General features: G+C 36.4%; 1 protein-coding gene across 1 annotated transcript in view; it reads right to left on the bottom strand.

The window, feature by feature from the left end:
- Positions 1-22,263, bottom strand: part of LOC309822278 (transmembrane protease serine 11D-like) — a gene marked incomplete at both ends in the record, with an annotated part of 47,803 nt that overhangs the window by 4,476 nt on the left and 21,064 nt on the right. Inside the window, 4 exons of the mRNA XM_082654016.1 lie at positions 709-972; positions 3,335-3,512; positions 6,170-6,208; positions 9,494-9,648. Of these exons, the coding sequence (XP_082510142.1) occupies positions 709-972; positions 3,335-3,512; positions 6,170-6,208; positions 9,494-9,648 (636 nt within the window). The remainder of the gene's footprint in view (positions 1-708; positions 973-3,334; positions 3,513-6,169; positions 6,209-9,493; positions 9,649-22,263) is intronic.

Genomic DNA, 22,263 nt, shown 5'->3' with positions numbered 1-22,263 from the left:
TTATATTGATATTCCTTCAATATGGCACTGCCGTTTTTGTGATTGGCACAGATTTTATTTACTACACCAGATTACTTTGGGCCATGAAAACACAATGAAATATTTTCTAGGACAATTCAGCCTTTGTTTTGTTTCTTGGAGACATGATCTACAAAATAGTTAGAAACCCATGGATATTGTTAATGCTATCCTTCCACTCCCTAGCTGATACTCATTTTCCCCTTGGCTATATTTGCTCTTTCATGTCACCCTTATTTCTTTTTCTCATTTTATTTGCTTCATAAATAAGTGTGAACAATACTTATGTACACACAGAGTTTCTTGTTCTGAAGGCAGGATTTCTTTCACTTCAGAATACCTTAAAACCCGTAGAGAATACCTATCTAAATCCTCTTATAAATTTTTAAAATTTTCTTTATAGGGGAGCCATTCAAGTCTGTAGAGTCTCTGGGTCATGGAAGAACTCATGTTTCTGTATCACTTGCTTTTACATTTTCGTATTACTGTGTGTGAGAATTCTGTATAGTTTCTAGGGACATTGCTTTGATTTGCTGAAGGAACTCTAGTTAGATCTTAGGATGACCAGACTGTAGCATGGTTCTGTCCATAGAACCTACCCTTCAGGTGTTCCTTAATTTAAAAAAAATGCGTACTAGCAAGTACCAGGAGATATTGCTGTTGTTTTTGTTTTATTTTTTCCTGAGATACTCACCGCTGTATCTTTGAGAGCCCCATCCTGTTACATAAGCAGGGGAACCAGGTAGAATATTCTGGCTAGCATCTGGGAGGCACACTGTACGGATATTTCTGGTAAAGGTGACTTCTCTATCAAGTTGTAGAAGTGCAATATCATTTTCATGAGTTTCAGGGTTATAATTGTTATGGATTAAAATAGTCCTTATTCTTCTTTTCTCTTTAGGAAATATTGTGGAAATACCAAAGGTGACAGTCCATTGAAGAGTATCAGAGCGGCTAAAAATATGAAAACATGTTATTTGAATAGAGAACTTGTGAGAATTTCAAATATTTGGTTTTTGTGTTTGTCCCCTCCACCCCCAATCTAGGAAGTATTCGACCAACATTTCTTTGTGATCTATTTCTTTAATTCTTTACTGGTACAATGAGTGATCATTTGTCTAAAGAAACAGAAATATTTTAGAAAACATATCTTGGGGTGATGAACGTCCTGGTGTTCCATTATTCCAATAAGGATATACTGACACTTTGATGAACACTAGTATAACACAAAACTTTTCTTTGATTTCTCCCTTTTCTACATCCTTCCATTCAAGCAACTAAGAAGTCTGAAATAATGTTCACTTTAGTTTTAACTCTTTCCTTCCAACTATTATTTTTTTCCTTTCCTTTAGCCAGAAGTTCCATTTAAATAGTAGTGATGATAAGGGGCTCCTTGTCTTACTACTTGACGAATGATTTTTCTGTACTAAGTGTGATGCTTCTTGAAGATTTTGGGGTGTGTGTGTGTGTGTATGTATTCATACAGAGAGAGAGAGAGAGAGAGAGAGAGAGAGAGAGAGAGAGAAAGAGAGAGAGAGCACTAATATAAAAAAAATATAAGGCATTATCTTGCTGACCTAGGAATAGGGACTTTTTAGCCAAACTCCCAAAATACAAACCATACAGTTAAGAATGGATGAATTTCATGAGATCAAAATTAAGTGTATCATGTATAGAGAACAAACTAATGGTTACTAGAGGGAGAGAGAGGGGGTAGGGGCAAGATAGGTCTAGGGGATTAAGAGGTACAAACTATTATATATAAAATAAATAAGCTACAAGGATATGGTACAATGCAGGGAATATAGCCAACATTTTATAATAAATGGAGTATAACCTTTAAAAATTGTGAATTACTATACTGTACACCTATAGTATATAATATTGTGTATCAACTATACTTCAATAAAAAGTATGTAGAATAAAAAATAAAGTTAAAAGACATAAAAAAACTGAAAACAAAATTAACTGTACCATAGACATATTTATCAGATGAATGAGAAAAGACTTGCAATGTTTAATATCTAAAATTTTTGTAGAATATACAGAAGTCTGTAAACCAGCAATAAATGGAGGGAGAAACCATTATACAATGAGCAAAAAATATTAATAGGCATTTCATGGGAGAAGCCCAAACAGCCAGTAGACATATGAAAAGATACTCAAACTCACTAATAAGCAGAGAAATGAAAATTATAACAATAATGGGCATCTAATGTATATTCATAAGAATGACAAAAAATTGAAAAAGAATAGTATTGTGTTGGTGAGAAAGAAGTTTGAACTCTTTTGCATTACATGTGAAGATGTAAAATTCTGGAAAGCATTGTAGTGTATTTAGCACACTGTATATATACTTCTGGGTATGTATGTCAGAGAAATTCTTGAAGGTTTATAGAGAGGCACATATGAAGGCATGAGAGAAAGTGTATATGTGCTGTTCTTTGTGGCAGTGGGAAGTTGGAGCAACCTAGCTGGATGAAGGGGTATGGTGGATGCAGTGGTGGACCAGATTAAAATTCCCAGGATTGAGCAAAAACAGTAAGGAAATATGAGACTTATACACAATGCCACTTATATAAATTAAAGACACACACCCCCCCCCCAAAGGTTTTGCAGGTAACTGCATATTTAAAGACATGTCAAATATTTGTGTGAGGCCTATGGGGGCAGGGAAGGTAGTAGTAGTGGAATACAGGTATGACAGGAGAAAAAAAGGAGAGAAAGGTCTTGTACAAACTGATGAAAATAAGGATCTATGAATTGGAAGGTTGATTAATGCAACATGCTTTTAAGGTTGAATAAAAGCAAAATGTAACCAAATAATTTGAGGGTTTTGTGGAGTTTAGATAGTGGAGTTATACGGAAAATAGAAATTATATATCCAGGAGATACTTTCATGAGATACAGTAGCTTGCAAAGGAGTAAATGCTAGTTAAAAATTCTAAAGAAAAAATATTTGACAACAAGAAAATACATGAATTTTTATATTAAACTTCTTTTGCCTCAGGGTCTTTATAGTGAAGATTGTAAAAGATACTCTTCTTTCTTCCCTGTCAGCCTCCCTCCCTCCATCCCTTCCTTTCCTTTCTTTCAGCAAATGAATAAGAGCATGGTTTTGGAACCAGTTGAATTTAGATTTGAATCTTGGCTGTGTTGCATATTGGCAGTGTTATTCAGGGCAAGTTATTTAATATCGCTAATGATCAGTTTTTTTATGCATAAAGTGTGATTGATTGATACCCTCTAACACAGATGTAACTATTAATTGAGACAACTAAGGTATGCCAAGATGGGTAGTTAACTGTGGTCTTACCTTTTGAAGCAGTGAGCTGCTGTCAGGATCCACTCTTTACTGATGAAGACACCTCCGCAGTGGTGAAGATTATCCCACTGTAAACTGACTTGCCATGGCCAGTCTCCTTCCTTAGCTTTAGTGCCTCCTATGATTCTCTCAGCAGACAATGATATTAGGTCTGGACGGACCCCACATTCTAATGGGAAAAGGGAATTAATGTGCTGAGAAGATCATGATTCTTACACTTGGCAGATGCTTTAAGAATTTCACCATCATTTATGACTTTTATGTCTCTTATGTATTCTTTCCCACGACATGCTAGGCTTTCCAAAAGCATGATCAATATGTTATATTTTTAGAGTACTTATGTGACTGTTGCCTATAGACTGCATTTTAGAGAACATTGCTGAACTTAATTGGCATGGAGGTTTCAAATTCTGGAGCAGCTTCAGAGTTCTCTGGAATTCCTCATGAGTGGGGGTTAAGATAGGTCAGTGCTGGAGGCACCAGTTCAGGCCACAGGTTCCCTGGGAAATTTCCATCTTCTCAGTAGCCTTGCTACTCAGAGTGTGGTCTGTGGATCTGCAGCACGGGCCTCCCCTAGGAACTTGTTAGAAATGTTGGCTCTGTGTAGAAACAACCTAAGTGTCTGTCAGTAGATGAGTGGATCAAGAAATAGTGGTATATATGTGCACATAAGCATGCACACAAGCATGCACACACACACAGGAATGTTATTCAGCCTTAAAAAAGAAGGAAATCCTGTCACTTGCAGCAACATGGATGTAACTGTAGGGTATTGTGCTAAGGGAATTTTCCAGACAAAGACAAATACTGCATGGTATGACCTATATGTGCAAATTAAAGTTGAACTCCTAGAAACAGTAGAAAGTGGTGGCCAGCGGGTCGGAGGAATAGGGAGAGTTTGGTAAAAGGGTATAAACTTTCAGCTGTAAGATGAGTAAGGTCTGAGAATCTAATGTATAACATAGTGACTATAGTTGACAACAGTGTATTGTATAATTGAAATTTGCTGAGAGTAGCAAATTTGCTGAGTTCTCGCTAAAAAAATAAAAAAGGAGGGAGGTGATAAATACGTGAGGTGATGAATGTGTTAATTAGCTGGATGAGGGGAATCTTTTCATAATGTATACATGTATCAAATCATGACATTGTACACTTTAAATATCTTGTAATTTTATTTGTCAGTTGTCCCACGGTAAAGATGAACAGCGATGACAGAAAAAAAAATGTTGACTCTCAGACTCACATCAGGGAACAAATCAAAAGCTGCATTTTTTTTCCTCCAACTTTATTAAGGAATAATTGACAAATATTGATACAATGTATATATATTTAAAGTATACAGTGCGATGATTTGATATACATATACATATACATTGTAGAATGATTGCCAAGTTCAAGATATTTAACACATCTAACACCTCACATAGTTCTCTTTTTTTTGTGTGTGTGTAAGTGTGACGGGAATACTTATGATCTACTCTCAGCAACTTTCAAGTGTACAATACCATATTACTAACTAGTCACCAAGCTGGGCATTATGTTCTCAGAACTTACTAGAAGCTGTATTTTAACAAGTGATTCATGTGCACAATGAAGTTGGAGGGAAACTGCTCTCATCATGAAGACTCTATAGTGGTAATTCAGTTCATTGTGGACAGTTCAGTCCACATCTGCAACTGACTCTATCTTACCAAATGTGCCCTGGAAAAAGAGTTACTTTAGGTCCACAGAATATTCTTGAGGGTAACTGAAGGTTTCTAAGTATCTAGATGAGGTTTATTTAAATATTTTAAGAGAGCCCATGACTCTCTAATGGTCAAAGCTGAAACGGGCTGGAGTGGGCTGGATCACTCAACTCCTCTTAACTCCCACTCCCATGGTTTATTTTCTCTTGTTTAGTCTATTACTGAGAAATTAGAGGTAAATCACCACCAACAGTTTCTATTGCTGGACCAGCTCTGAAGTAGTGACATTGCTTCAATAGGACACCATCCAAAGGTATTTTTTCTAACAGATCTCCCAGATAGAGGAGGACTAGACTTCCAGTAAGAATATACATGGAATATAGGTTCCTTTGCTACATTCTCCAACCAAATTCTCTAGTAAATTATATAAGCACATTTTAATGAAAAAGAAGCATGAATTAAATATATAGTGAAGTTGAAAAACACCCACAGAGGAAGAAGCATTAACTTATAACATCACTTAAGTATGTGAGATAGGCCAGCTATCAAGATATATTGAACTAATTTCTAACTACCTTTTATTAGCCAGAGAAGTAAACTGCTGTTTTCTAAGGGCTATATTTCTGCTATCCTAGCCTGAGAGTATACCTAAGGACATTGGAAAGCAGTGACTTTTCTAATATGTTATAGACATAAAACTCATATTGCTTTTTGTAATTTTTTTTATTATAGTTTATGATTAACTTAAATCCACAACAAAGCAAGCTATTCTGGTGGTTAGGAGAAGGCATATAAATGATGCAACTAAACATAATTTGCAAGTCTACTGAAATGCTGCCATGGAACCAGGGCAGGAAAAACTTCCCAAAGCTGCCAAGAAAACCTTAATGAGACCAAACTTGATACAGAGTGGTGGAATGGCATTGCTACTTCTTCCTTCTAAAAGGAGGGGAAAACTTAAACATTACTTCATAGGCCAACAGAATCAGCAATATCTTATCTCAACAACAACCCACATGAGTGAACTAAGAATAAAGATACCATCTCAATAGACACTGCCTTGGCAAAGACTACAAATCACTTGAACATTTACTCTTTTTATTTTGGTAAACCACATTTACAAAGTAATTTAAAAGCTTACCTTTAGTTAAAATATCTTCTGCATCCTTGTGAGTTATTTCTGGTGTTAAAAAAGAGAGAGAGAGTAAGATCAATACAAAAAGGACTATATACCATTTGACCTTAATTTCTTAACGTGTAGTCCTCAGACAACCATAATCAGAATCATTTAGAGGACTGCTATAATAGACTCCTTGACTCCATCAGAACCGGTGAAAGAATCTGAGTCATGGGCTTCAGAAAACTATTTATAATATTCCCTCAATTTATTGTTTGCACATTAAAGTTTGTGCTTTAATTTCTCATCAAATGCTTAAAAGATAGTTAAAAGTTATTTAAAAGATATTTCTGCTCTCAAGTCACTCAGTTTACTTGGGAAGACAGCAACATAGTCATGGAGATACAATGTCGTAAATGCTATAAGGGAAGTTAATTTTTCATTTTTTTCTAATATATATTTATGTACATATAACTATATCTGTGTTACTTTACTGATACTATTTGTAGTACTGCAGGTATAACAAAATATAGGGGGTCTGCCATCACATAATTTATAGGTAGAAATTGATCAAGAAATCATTCAAATAAATTTAAGTGTGAAGTAGAGAGGATAAAGGAGAGAGTTACTAGTGATTCTGGTTCACAGATGTTATCATGATGAAAATAACATTTGAGTTGTATTTTGAATACCTAAAAGGAGTTTTTCAGGCAGGCAAAAGGTGAAAAGGCATTCCAGATGAGAGATATAGTGGGCACAAATGCATGGAGGTGTAAGATGTTTGTGAAGCAATAAAGTCAGTAGAGCTAATACAGGTGTTGCATGTAGGGAAGTGGTGGGAGAGCACAGAAAGGAAAATATGTTGGTGCCAGATGGTGACAGTTTGTATATTCCAGTTTAATGTCTACTTATAGAACAGTTTTCTCTGCATGTGCTACAGCCATCTCAAACTCAATGTCACCAAATTTTACTCCAAATTTGCTACGTATATTTCCTCCTTTAGTAAATGACACCACTTCCACCAATAGCTAGAAATCTGAAATGGTCTCTAACTCCTCCTTTCTCATCATTTCCTACATCTTATTGCTTTCCAGATTTTGTACCTTCTACCCTCTAACGATCCTTCGCATTAGCACCATCTTCCCCCTCCCTTTGGCTACTACTTTAGTTCATACTTTCATCATTTGACACCTATTCCCTGCCTCCACTTTTTCCCTTTTTAATGCATCCACCTCTACTTTACCAGACTGACATTTCTAAAAATGTAGATCATATCAGAGTATATTCTTCTCTGCTTGAAATCTTTTAATGAGAAATCAGCTTCTTATTTCCTATAAGATAAATCTAAACCTCTCAGACAGGTGTTCATGTTCTCTAAAGTCAACTTAAACAAACTTTTTTGCTGCCAGAAGTTTCACAGGGCTTGGGTATCACACCTGCTTTGTAAGTGTTAGAGGAGGCAAAACATCCTTTTGGAGAAAGGAAATAAAAAGAGCTGACCATTCCTTTTCATTCTTTGAGCAAGAAAGACTTTATTTCAATACTGGCTCCCCTACATGCTGCCTGTATGCCCTGGGCAATTATCTCTCTTTTCTGAGTGGGGACAATAGAAGGATCTATAACACGTGGTTGTTGTGAGGATTAACAAACTGTAATGCATGAGCAGCAGCTAGTCAGGAAGGACACAGCCACCCATGGAGCTGGATCAGTGTCTTGGAAGTCCTTGCTGTGCTAAGCATTAATGCTGTAGTTGCAAGGGGAGGAGAGGGATGGGAGAATTTGGAGGGGTTGGGGAGGCACTTTGTAGGCCTGGTGCAGTGGTTATTTACCAACAGATAGGAAAGAATTTCAATATTTTAACAACTAGTAAAACTATAACAGGTATTTGCTGATTAACTACCAGTCCAATGTGGGAGCCACCAAAATCCCTTAATTGTGAGCTTATTATGAGGGGAATCATGGTTTCTTAAGCTAGCAGTACATGACAGAGTTGAAGGAGTGTCCTTAAATTCTATGCATATATTAAGTAATTCCTTTTTTTTTTAAAGTCATGCAAAAATATTAATGGAGTACTTATTATGTGCTAGACACTGGGTAGTAGAAGGACAGTAGGATGAACAAGGCAGACTGGTCCTTTTTAGAAAACTTACAGAGTAGGATGAAGACACAGAAATAATATTATAGTTTCAATTGTGATAAACGCTGTGAAGGAAAATGAAGGTGTGTATGACAGAGGTAAATAATTTAGTACTGGAAGTTAGAAAAGACTTACATTAGAAAGAAATGATTCAGATGATACTTGACAGATGCAAGGGGGTGATCTAACCTGTGTTATAAGAAACTGGAATAATGTATGCAAAGGCCCTGAGGCAAGAGGGAGAGAATTTTTGCAAACAGAGAAAGTGAAGGTGTGGCCAGATTGTGGTGCATGAGGAAGAGAATGGTATAATAAATGGCTAGAGGGGTAAGTATGAACCAGATCATACAGTGCTTTAGATGAGATCACCATATCATTTATTGTCCAAACCAGAAAACGTAAAGGCTAATATTAATAATGGTTCTTGGACAATTGGCATGAACCCAGGACTGTCCTGGGTAAGCCAGGAAATATGGTATTCTTCTTACATGTGGTGTTTATGTTTTGTTTTTATTTTTGTTTTGTTTTGTGGGAAGCCATGGGAGCTTTTAAGTAAGATTGTATTTATATTTTAAAATATTTCCTTGATCAGTATGTGTACAATACATTGGAAAGGGCCAAGAAAGTATAGAAGCAGAGTAGCTTGGAGGCTAGTGCTGTAGTTCAAGTAAGAAATGATGTTGGCTTAGACCAGAGTGATAGCAATAGGGATGAAAAACAATGGAAGTAGATTCCATTCTAGGCAGAAGTAGAGAGGATTTTCAGAGAGGAGGTAGGGATATTGTTAAATCTTCTAATTTCCTTCTTTATTCTACGAGTATTTACCAGACACCTTCCAATTGCATGCTCTGTTCTCAGGGAGATAGATCCTTAATTAAATTGTTCTCTGACCTCGAACAGCTATTTACCATTCTTATAACATACCTACAAATTGAACATCTGACAGCAACATCCCTTACAAGGAGGGTGGAGAGGGAAAAATAATAAAGAATTTTTAGCAAATAAAACTTACTAAATGAATGCTAAATGATTCTTTAAAACTTTAGAATATTTTATATTGGAGAGCTATATATTATAGTTAGCGTCATAATACATTGTTTTCATAAAGTTTAATTCCAAGGGAAAAAGTCAGTCTCTCATTAAATTGAAACATGAATTAGAACTGGTAGAGAGATATATTGAAATGAAATGGCTAAAAAAATGATACTTGCGTTTTAAGCCAATTGCGTTCATTGTCAAGTTTCCAGGGTTATTCGGCATTTGCTGTAAAACAGACTGAATTTTCCTTTTCACTGATGGTTCATTGCTATTCCTGGCGAATTTAAATTTCATGACAGTATCTCCTATCACATCACTACCACTTTGCCTGAAAAACCATAAAGATATTTTTTAAAATGTATAATTATGATAATTTTCTGTCGTTCTTTTTATATACTCTTCTTGATTAAGCATTAAAAACATTACTTAAGAAATTTAACATTAGAACAGATTCACATAACAGTGTTTCTGTATGTAATGATATATCACATTGCTACCCCACAAACACTAGATTTCAGTGCATAGTACACTGTACCCACCATTCAGGATAGCTTGTTTTAAAGTCAGAATGGCAGAGTTTGAACACGAGCTCTGCTATTTACTATTGGACTTTAGGTAAGTTTTTTGTTTCTTAATCTTTCTGTACCTGTATCCTCACATTAAAATGGGTTATTATGAAGATTATATGAATTAACAAATGTAAGACTTTTGGGAAGAGTACATAGCATACAGTAAGTATGCTGTAAGTATTAGCTATGGTTAGACTTCACAAATCTTCAAAAAACCCCACTCATCTCATTAAACAAACTTATAAAGAGATGAACTTCCAAGTTTATGTGACTTATAGGCTCAAGTTAATTTTCTGGTACCTACACCCCCTTATCTGGCTACAAAAGCACATTTTAACTTCTGTAGTCATACGTTAAGATTTTTATCTCTGTTTCGATTAACTGTTGATATTTCTCACAAGAACCTTGATAATTTGGCTAAAGGTTATAATTCTCTAAAATCGATATAATATCCATTTCCTTCCATGTAAATTACCATGTAAATCACTTCCTCCACCTAATATTGGCGCTCTCCTTTTCTGAAAATGAATGTGCATTAGGCACATTTGGTTTTGATGCTCTCATATTCTAGGCTGCCTCCTCTCATCTCAATTGCTAATTTTGCCATAATATTCACCCCAGATATTAATTTAATATTTACTAGATAAATACTAAATAAGCACCTTTTTTGTGCTGGGCGTTATTCTTAGTTTCAGAAATTAGCTATGACCAAGATTCACAGTTGCCATTCTCATGAATAGGGCAGTTTAGATGAAGAAGCAGACACTGAATAAATAATTACATCTTACATTTCTAGCAACGTGAAAACCTAAATAATTTAAAGAAGCTTTTCATATAAAACAACCAGAAATGCTAGCGAAAATATAATAAATTCTATTTGAAATGCAAAGTTGGGCTCCTGTGAAAATAAGGGAAATCTTAGAAGACTAAAAATAAAAGAATATGAATATTACATGGTAAGCATTAGAATTGCAATTGTTTTGTGTTTCAGCATTAATAGATACTGGAGATGAGGTCATGGGCTAGTAAAAAATAGGGAGACGGACATGAGGTTCCAGAATAAGGCTAGGTTTCTCAAAGAACTAGGCATTCAGTGAAAGCATAGTTTAGAAAGAAGAAGAACTCACATCATAAAAGAAAAAAAGTTTAGTTGTCTCAGAGGTCCAGGTCTGGATGGAAAAAAGGTTCTCCTGAGAATTCATAATCATGAACCTGACTTCATGAAAGTTTTGGATTTACATTAATACCACCTGCATGGTCCCAGACACTTTAATCTAAGAAATTAACCAAAAAATGGTCCATGTGATGCCAATCCTCCTAGAGTATCTGATAGAAGCAAATGCTTTGGAGGTATGTATATTAAATCCAGACTGCATAGCATCCCAATTACAAAGTGAGATTAAAGATAAGCATACAACCTCAATGGTAAACAATACATCATGAGCTAGAATCAGAATAAGAAGAGCATCCTCAAAAAGTCCACATAATAAAATTAACAGATATTCAGGTAAGTAAATTTGAAATGACAAATGACATTAAAGGGGAATTATAAATATGAGAAAAGTATAGTACTTTTTCAAAACAGACAGGTAAACATAGTCAAACATACTTTTTAATTGAAATGAAAACTTGATGGATGAGTTACACAGAATAGTAGACAAAGTTGAAGAGAAACTGGTTAACTGAAAGAGATGAAATCACACAGAATGTAACATAGATAAAGGTATGAAAAAGATCAAATAGAGGCTAAGAGACAGGAGACATCTCAAAGTTTACTTAGTGAAATGTTAAAGAAGAGCACAGAAAAATAAAGGAGCAGCAGTATTACAAGAGATATTGAGAATTATCCGGAATTAATAAAGACATTAAGCCTCAGATCGAGATGAGTCTGAAGCATACTCAATAAAACAACACAAACACACAGATACATCATAATAAAACTCTGAACTCCAAAGGCAAATGGAAGATTTTCAAACAGTAGAGAAAAAACTAGCTACCAAAGAAAGTTTTGAGTGAAGGACAATTTCTTAATAGCAGTGATAAAAGGCAGTATATAATTGTATTTTCAAAATGCTGAGAGAAAATTGCTATCAACTTGGAATTTTATATCCACACTAAAGTATTATTCAAGAATGAGGCTAAAATAAGGACCTTTCATGCAACACAACAAAAACAAAACTAAACAAAAGTGTAGTTTATTGTTCATGTACTCTTGTTAAAGAATTTATGAAGGAAGTACTTCAGTAAGAAGGAAATTGAACCCAGAAGAAGGTTGGTTGTTAGGTACAGGAAGACATAGGAAACAAAGAAAATGGTAAACTGGTAATCTAAAAAGACGTTGACGGGGGCGGAGTCAAGATGGCATACTAGGAGGACGTGGAATTTGCGTCTCGTACAACTGGGGCACCTACCAGGCACTGGTGGGGTACTGTGGACACCTAAGGGGACGGTAGGAACCCCCAGGCACTGGGTAGGACGTGGGGCCTGGGGGGAGTGAAGGGGGAGGAGAAGTGGAGGCAGGACGGGACTGGTGCCCCTGAGGGGCGGCTGGGGGAGGGGAAAAGGAGGAAATTGGGGAACGATTGGGAGGGCAGAGGATCAAAAGGGAGCATGGCCAGGTTTCCCATGCCCACTTGGGCCCCCAGGAACCTGCTGAGATCCCAAGCCTGATCCTCTGCCCACGGAGGCCCCCTTTAGCCATGTGGTCCTGAGGGAGTGGGAGGGAGGGAAGGGGGAGCAAAAGTAAAGGCCAGACCTATGGGACTGGAACCCCTGAGGGGTGGCTGGGGGAGGGGAGGAGTTCCTACATCCAGCAGGACCCACCCATGGTTAGGGGTCCAGTGGCAATGGGGGAGACCCTGAGGGAGATGGTTGGGGAGTGGTGTGAAGGAACAGAAGGGAACACAGCCAGTGCTTCCCCTGTCAGCTGAGCAGCTGGGGAGCCTGTTGGGCTCCCCGGCCTAATCCTCTGCCCTCGGAGCCTCCCTCCTGCTGCGCAGAGCCCAAGCCCTGCTCCTACACCCCCATCCAGGGCCTCACCTCTACACTGGGAGACCCCCTCTGAGACCCCCTCCAACGCACTGGGCCTAAACCCTACCCACACACCCTCACCCAGGGGCCTACCTCTAAACTCTGGAACCCCACACTCTGGAGACCCTCCTTTCCACGTGCTGCTTCTCCCCTTCCACAGAGGTCCTAAGCAGAGACCCCCTGTGCCCCCCATGCTTGAATTCTGCCCTGCCTAGGCCCCGCCCCCAGGACTTTTTCCAGCTACGTGGGTCCTGAGCCTAGGTCCCGCCCCACGCAAAAACGTCACACCCCACCCGCCTAGGTCCTGCCCCACACTGAACGCCGCCCCTGCCTAAGTTCCACCCCACCTAAACTCCACCCCCATAGCCAAGGCTTTTTTTTTTTTTTCTTTTTTCCTCTTTTAGATTGGGGTTCTGATTTACCTTGTTGATTCATTGTTGTTGATTCTTTTATATTTTTATTGTTCCTAACAAATATTATATTTTTCAAACTTTTATCTTATTCTTTAAGCTTTGTTATTGTTCTCTCCGTCTGGCTTACTTCCCCCGCCCACTTTTTGTTTCCTTTTTTCTGTTGTGGTCTTATTTTACCTTGTTGCAGTTGTTCCCATTATAGTTTTATTTTTCCTAATATATTTTTTATCTTTCTGATTTTATTTTGTTTTTTATTCTTTGATATTGTACTGCTCCTTTTTTTCTTTTTTCTCGCTTTTTTTTTTTTTCTACTGTGCCACAAAGCTTGTGGGAACTTGGTTCCCAGGCCAGAGGTCAGGCCCAGACTCCTGTGGTGGTAGCTCTGAGTCCAAACCGCTGGACTAACAGAGAACCTCAGACCACAGGGAATATTAATCGGAGTGAGATCTCCCAGAGTTCCTCATCTTAGCACCAACCCCAGCTATATCCAACTGTCTGCAAACTCCAGTGCTGGAGGTCTGAGGCCAAACAACTAGAAAAACAGGAAAACAGCACCACCCATCAAAAAAACAACAACAACAAAAAGAAATGACAAAAAATATGTTACAGATGAAGGAACAAGGTAAAAACCTATAGAACAAATAAATGATTATGAAATAGGCAGTCTACCTGAAAAAGAATTCAGAGTAATGATAGTAAAGATGATTCAAAATCTTGGAAACAGAATGGAGAAAATACAAGAAACATTTAATAAGGATCTAGAAGAACTAAGGGGCAAACAAGCAGTGATTAACAACACAATTACTGAAATTAAAAATACTCTAGAAGGAATCAATAGCACAATAACTGAAGCAGAAGAATGGGTAAGTGACCTGGAAGATAAAAGAGTGGAAGTAACTGCTGCAGAGCAAAATAAAAAAAAAAAAAGAATAAAAAGAATTAAGGCCAGTCTCAGAGACCTCTGGGACAATATTAAACACACTAACATTCAAATTATAGGGGTCTCAGAAGAAGAAGAGAAAAAGAAAGGGTCTGAGAAAATATTTGAAGGGATTATAGACAAAAACTTCCCTAACATGGGAAAGGAAATAGTCAATCAATCCAGGAACTGCAGAGAGTCCCATACAGGATAAATCCAAGGAGAAACACTCTGAAACATATTAATCAAACTTTCAAAAATTAAATACAAAGAAAAAATATTAAGGGCAGCAAGGGAAAAGCAACAAATAACATACAAGGGAATCCCCCTAAGGTTAACAGCTGATCTTTCAGCAGAAACTCTGCAAGCCCAAAGGGAGTAGCAGGACATATTTAAAGTGATGAAGGGGAAAAACCTACAACCAAGATTACTCTACCCAGCAAGGATCTCATTCAGATTTGACAGAGAAATTAAAACATTTACAGACAAGCAAAAGGTAAGAGAATTCAGCACCACCAAACCAGCTTTACAACAAATGCTGAAGGAACTTCTCTGGGCAGGAAACACAAGAGAAGGAAAAGACCTACAAAAACACACCCAAAACAATTAAGAAAATGGTAATAGGAACATACATATCAATAATTACCTTAAATGCAAATGGATTAAATGCTCCAACCAAAAGAAATAGACTGGCTGAATGGATACAAAAACAAGACCTGTATATATGCTGTCTACAAGAGACCCACTTAACCTACGGACACATACAGACTGAGTGTGAGGGGATGGAAAAAGATATTACATGCAAATGGAAATGAAAAGAAAACTGGAGTAGCAATTCTTATATCAGACAAAATAGACTTTAAAATAAAGACTATTACAAGAGACAAAAAAGAACACTACATAATGATCAAGGGATCGATCCAAGAAGAAGATATAACAATTGTAAATATTTATGCACCCAACATAGAAGCACCTCAATACATAAGGTAAATGCTAACAGCCATAAAAGGGGAAATCAATAGTAACACAATCATAATGGGGACTTTAACACCCCACTTTCACCAATGTAAAGATCATCCAAAATGAAAATAAATAAAACACAAGCTTTAAATGATCCATTAAACAAGATGGACTTAATTCTCATTTAGAGGACATTCCATCCAAAAACAACAGAATACACATTTTTCTCAAGTGCTCTTGGAACATTCTCCAGGATAGATCATATCTTGGGTCACAAACCAAGCCTTGGTAAATTTAAGAAAAGTGAAATCGTATCAAGTATCTTTTCCGACCACAACGCTATGAGACTAGATATCAATTACATGAAAAAAACTGTTAAAAAAATGCAAACACATGGAGGCTAAACAATACACTACTAAATAACCTAGAGATCACTAAGAAATCAAAGAGGAAATCAAAAAATACCTAGAAACAAATGACAATGAAAACACGACTGCCCCAAACCTATGGGATGCAGCAAAGTAGTTCAAAGGTAGAAGTTTATAGCAATACAATTGTACCTCAAGAAACAAACATCTCAAATAAACAACCTAAAGTTATACCTAAAGCAATTAGAGAAGAACAAAAAACCCCCAAAGTTAGCAGAAGGAAAGAAATCATAAATATCAAATCAGAAAAAAATGAAAAAGAAATGAAGGAAACGGTAGCAAAGATCAGTAAAACAAAAAGCTGGTTCTTTGAGAAGAAAAAGAATATTGTTAAGCCATTAGCTAGACTCATCAAGAAAAAAAGGGAGAAGACTCAAATCAACAGAATTAGAAATGAAAAAGGAGAAGTAACAACTGACACTGCAGAAATACAAAGGATCATGAGAGATTACTACAAGCAACTCTATGCCAATAAAATGGACAACCAGGAAGAAATGGGCAAATTCTTAGAAAAGCACAACGTTCCAAGACTGAACCAGGTAGAAATAGAAAATATAAACAGACCAATCACAAGCACTGAAATTGAAACTGTGATTAACAATCTTCCAAGAAACAAAAGCCCAGTACCAGATGGCTTCACAGGCAAATTCTATCAAACATTTAGAGAAGAGCTAACACCTATCCTTCTCAAACTCTTCAAACTATAGCAGAGGGAGAACACTGCCAAACTCATTCTACGAGACACCATCACCCTGATACCAAAACCAGACAAAGATGTCACAAAAAAAGAAAATTCCAGGTCAGTGTCTCTGATGAACATTGTACGCAAAAATCCTCAACAAAATACTAGCAAACAGAATCCAACAGCACATTAAATGGATCATACACCATGATGAAGTGGGGTTTATCCCCGGGATGCAAGGATTCTTCAATATATGCAAATCAATGTGATACACCATATTAACAAATTGAAGTATATAAACCATATGATAATCTCAATATATGCAGATAAAGCTTTTGGCAAAATTCAACACCTATTTATGATAAAAACTCTCCAGAAAGTAGGCATAGAGGGAACTTACCTCAACATAATAAAGGCCATATACGACAAACCCACATCAACACCGTTCTCAATGGTGAAAAACTGAAACCATTTCCTCTGAGATCAGGAGCAAGACAAGGTTGCCCACTCTCACCACTATTATTCAACATAGTTTTGGAAGTTTTAGCCACAGCAATCATAGAAGAAAAAGAAAAGGAATCCAAACCGGAAAAGAAGAAGTAAAATTGTCACTGTTTGCAGATGACATGATACTATACATAGAGAATCCTAAAGATGCTACCAGAAAACTACTAGAGCTAATCAATGAATTTGGTAGAGTAGCAGGATACAAAAGTAATGCACAGAAATCTCTTGCATTCCTATACACTAATGGTGAAATATCTGAAAGAGAAATTAAGGAAACACTCCCATTTACCATTGCAACAAAAAGAATAAAATACCTAGGAATAAACCTACCCAAGGAGACAAAAGATCTGTGTGCAGAAAACTGTAAGACACTGATGAAAGAAGGATGATACAAACAGATGGAGAGATATACCATGTTCTTGGATTGGAAGAATCAACATTGTGAAAATGACTATACTACCGAAAACAATCTACAGATTCAATACAATCCCTATCAAACTACCAATGGCATTCTTCACAGAACTACAACAAAAAATTTCACAATTTGTATGGAAAAACAAAAGACCCCGAATAGCCAAAGCAATCTTGAGAGAGAAAAACAGAGCTGGAAGAATGAGGCTCCTGGACTTCATACTATACTACAAAGCTACAGTAATCAATCATACAATACTACAGTATGGTACTGGAACAAAAACAGAAATATAGATCAGTGGAGCAGGATAGAAAGCCCAGAGATAAACCCACGCACATATGGTCACCTTATTTTTGATAAAGGAGGCAAAAATATGCAATGGAGAAAAGACAGCCTCTTCAATAAGTGGTGCTGGGAAAACTGGACAGCTACACGTAAAGAAATGAAATTAGAACACTTCCTAACACCGTATACAAAAATAAACTCAAAATGGATTAAAGACCTAAATGTAAGGCCAGACTCTATTAAACTCTTAGAGGAAAACATAGGCAGAGCACTCTTTGTCATAAATCATAGCAAGATCCTTTTTGACCCCACTGCTAGAGAAATGGAAATAAAAACAAAAATAAACAAATGGGACCTAATGAAACTTCAAACCTTTTGCACAGCAAAGGAAACCATAAAGGAGATGAAAAGACAACCTTCAGAATGGGAGAAGATATTTGAAAATGAAGCAACTGACAAAGGATTAATCTCCAAAATATGCAAGCAGCTCATGCAGCTCAATGTCAAAAAATGACAACCCAATCCAAAAATGGGCAGAAGACCTAAATAGAAATTTCTCCAAAGAAGATATATAGATTACCAACAAAGACATGAAAAGATGTTCAACATCACTAATCATTAGAGAAATGCAAATCGAAACTACAATGAGGTATCACCTCACACTGGTCAGAATGGCATCATAAAAAAGTTTATAAACAATAAATGGTGGAGAGGGTGTGGAGAAAAGGGAACACTCTTTCTCTGTTGGTGGTAATGTAAACTGATACAGCCTCTGTGGAGCACAGTATGGAAGTTCCTTAAAAAAGTAAAAATAGAACTACCATGTGACCCAGTAATCCCACTACTGGGCATATACCCTGAGAAAACCATAATTCAAAAAGTGTCATGTACCACAGTGTTCATTGCAGCACTACTTACAATAGCCAGGACATGGAAGCAACCTAAGTGTCTATCGACAGATGAATGGATAAAGAAGATGTGGCACATATGTACAATGGAATATTACTCAGCCATAAAAAGAAACAAAATTGGGTTATTTATAGTGAGGTGGATGGACCCAGTCTGTCATGCAGAGTGAAGTAAGTCAGAAAGAGGAAAACAAATACCGTATGCTAACACATATATATGGAATCTAAAAAAAAAACAAAAAACAACAAAGGTTCTGAAGAACCTAGGGGCAGGACAGGAATAAAGACAGAGACATAGAGAATGGACTTGAGGACACGGGGAGGGGGAAGAGTAAGCTGGGACGAAGTGAGAGAGTAACATTGACCTATATACACTACCAAATGTAAAATAGATAGCTAGTGGGAAGCAGCTGCATGACTCAGGGAGATCAACTTTGTGCTTTGTGACCAGCTACAGAGGTGGGATAGGGAGGGTGGGAGGGAGGCTCAAGAGGGAGGAGATATGGGGATATATATATACCTATAGCTGATTCGCTTTGTTATGCAGCAGAAACTAACACACCATTGTAAAGCAATTACACTGCAATAAAGATGTTAAAAAAAAAAAACACCCTAAATGTAATGTGGTATATTGGGTTGGATCCTGAAATGGAAAAAAAGGACATTAGTGGAAGAACTGGTGAAAACGAAGTAAATCAGAGTCTAATAATGTACCAATGTTAATCTCTTAGTTTTGACAGATGTGCCATAGTTATGTAAGATGTTAACATTAGGGGAAGCTAGGTGAAGTGTATGTAGAAACGTTCTGTACTGTCTTTCTGTAAAGTTAAAATTATTCCAAAATAAGATGTTTACTTAAAAAAATTAATAAAATGATATTGACAGTATAATTACAGTGATTTATTTGCAGGTGTTACAAATAAGGTTGAACTAAAACATCAGTAATACGTGAATAACAGTTCCAAGTTTCCTGTATTATTTGGAAGAAGGGTAGTGGATTAAACCAACTCTCCTTGTTTGTAAGAATTTTTTAAGAATAATCACTAAAATAAGATAAATGGAATGTAGAACTTGTAAATTAGTAAACGAAAAAAAACTGAAGAAAATACAGTCATACAAGAGAAGGCAAGATAGTAGAAAAAAGCATTAGAAAAACCAGGATGAAGAACATAAGATAATATGGAGGAAATAAATCCAAATGTAACTATCATCACAATAAATTGAAACTGACTAAACTCTCTAGTTAAAGGCAAAGATGGTCAGAATGCATTTGAAAATGTAATCTAGCTGTCTTCTTGTTTTAGGAGAAAAATCTAACCTGTAAGGACATATGAATGTTGAAAATGAAGATAAGGTATGTTGTAAAAAGAACCATAAGAAAGTCAGTGTAGCATAATAGTATCAGATATAAGAGATTTTAAGATTGAAAGACATTAATTAGTGATAAAAAGGATTAATACCTTGCTAAAAGAAATAGTTCATGAGGCAGATATAATAATTCTAAACATATAGGTGCTTGATAATATGTGCTCAAAATATATTGAACAAGGAGAAATAGGCAAATCCATAGTGCTAGGTTTTATTTGAATGACATAATTACTAAGCTTAATTGGAAGGAACAGAATTCCTATAATTAAGTCTAATAGGAATCCAGAAACAGACTCATAGACGTATGTAAACAATATACTATAGAAGTGGTATCACAAATCTGAAGGAAAATAACTTATGTAAAAAATTAAAAATCTTCCTCATGTCACACACAAACAAAGCACTTGAATAGGAACAGCAAAAATTTTAAATTTATAGTCAATATGGGAGATTTTCTTTATATACAAGATGATAAAGGATTTCTTAAGTAAGACCTTTTGCAACTGATTTTCTACAACAAAAGATGCATATACAAAGTGTTAAGATAATGCTATAGATAGGGAGAATATATTTGCAACTGAAAGTAACAATTGTTTGGTACCTCCTATAGACACAGAACTCCTACAAATCAATAAGAAAAAGACAAATCATAGAAAAAAACCAGAAAAGATGAATATGCAATTCAAAGAAGAGGTATCTTTAGTGAATGATAAACATGTAAATAGGTACTCAAACAGGACTGTGTTTTATACTTCATTTATTTGATCTTCATAACAACTCTATAAGAGTCATGTACCTACCTTCCTTGTGGGAACTGTGAGTAACAAACTCTCTTTTCAAAAGTCATCATCTCCTGATTTGTTGGCCTTACTGTACCTCAAATCTTCTATTGATGCAGTATATTTTAAAACAGAAGGGGAAGGGGAAAAAGTGGTGTGTGTGTGTGGATGTGTATTTCAGACAGAGGGAATAGCTTATATAAGAAGATCTTGAGGTTAGAGAGAGTGGAGAACTGAAAACAGCCTAGTGGGACTTGTGAGTAAATAACAAAGTAGAGAGTAGTAAAAGACTACCCCAGAAATAGAGATGGTAGGAGAAAACCCTATATAGGAAGGTTTAGTAAACTTTGTTTTATATATATATATATATATGTATATAAAAGGAGACATATATATATATCAAGAATACATATATCTGATGCACATATACATGTTTATATATGATATTTGACATATCATAAGGGTAAGGAATAGCAGAAGAACTTTAAGCAAATACTATGTTTAGCATTTCATTTCAAGAAATCTTTCTGGTTGCTATGTAGAATGTGGAGTGGAGCAAGACTGCAGGAAAGGAGACTCATTAGAAGGCTGTTCATAGACAAGGAGAGAGATGATTGAGGGCAGTGTGTTTGAAGTTATGGATCTTAAACATAATTAAGAAATAGAATTGTGAAGGTTAGATGGATGGATGTGTGGGTTGAGGGAGAGATATGAATTTAGAGATAACTCATATTTCTTTCTTGAGCATCTGGGTTGAAGGTGACACCATTGATAGAGGTAGGCAATACTAGAAGAGTAACATATTTGGTGGGGGAGAAATGATAGGTTCTGGTCTGGACTTATTAAAGTTGAGCTGTCCAAGATAGCCATATGATGTTAAGTAGACGGCTGTGTATATTCACATCTCGAGATGAGAAGAGAGGACTAGCCCAGAGATACAACTTTAATAATAATTAGCATATAGGGGCAATGAAGCCCCTAAAAGGAGCTTCAGCGTGAACTGAGAAGATGAGAGGCTTACAGCACAGTCTGACAACACTTGAGGAAGAGAAGGAATAAGAACTAACAAAGAAAATTGAGAAGGAATAACTTAAGAGATAAAAGGAAAATCAGGGGTGTATAGGGTCATAGAAACCAAGGGATGGTACTATTTCAAAAAGGATTGATAACTCAACAGTGTTAAATACTGTTGAGAGGTCCAAGAAGAGGACTGATATAATTTCTTCGGAGTTTGTGATTCAGATGTCATTGCTGAACTTGGCAAGAGCAATTACTATTTTGTGGTGAGGTCAGAAGCCAGACTGCAGTGAAATGAGAAGTAAGTGGGAAGTGAACAAAAGGAGAAAAACATGCAGATTCAGTCCTACAAGTATTGCAAGCTCGTGGCTGGTACAGAGAATTTCTCAAGAAAGTACTAAGGTAAATGTGCACTGAACTGACTGAAATGCATTTTGGAAAATGCTCTTCCTATGGATTCTTCTTGAACTCCTCAGCAAAACTTAACTGACCAGAGCTCTATGCTCCTGGGTACTTAACTAGGTGACTCTTCCGAGAATAAGAAAAAATAATTTTCTTGTGGTATTAGTATTTGAGAAAGAAATAGTATAATTTCTCTCCCTCTGAAGAGCTTTTGTATATTAGTTGAAGGATTGAGCAATATGGACATTTGAGATATTTATGTTA

The sequence above is a fragment of the Grampus griseus genome, assembly GCF_964374135.1.
Source record: "Grampus griseus genome assembly, chromosome: 4".
Taxonomy (NCBI): Eukaryota; Metazoa; Chordata; class Mammalia; order Artiodactyla; family Delphinidae; genus Grampus; species Grampus griseus.
This window is presented reverse-complemented; position numbering and strand designations above follow the sequence as displayed.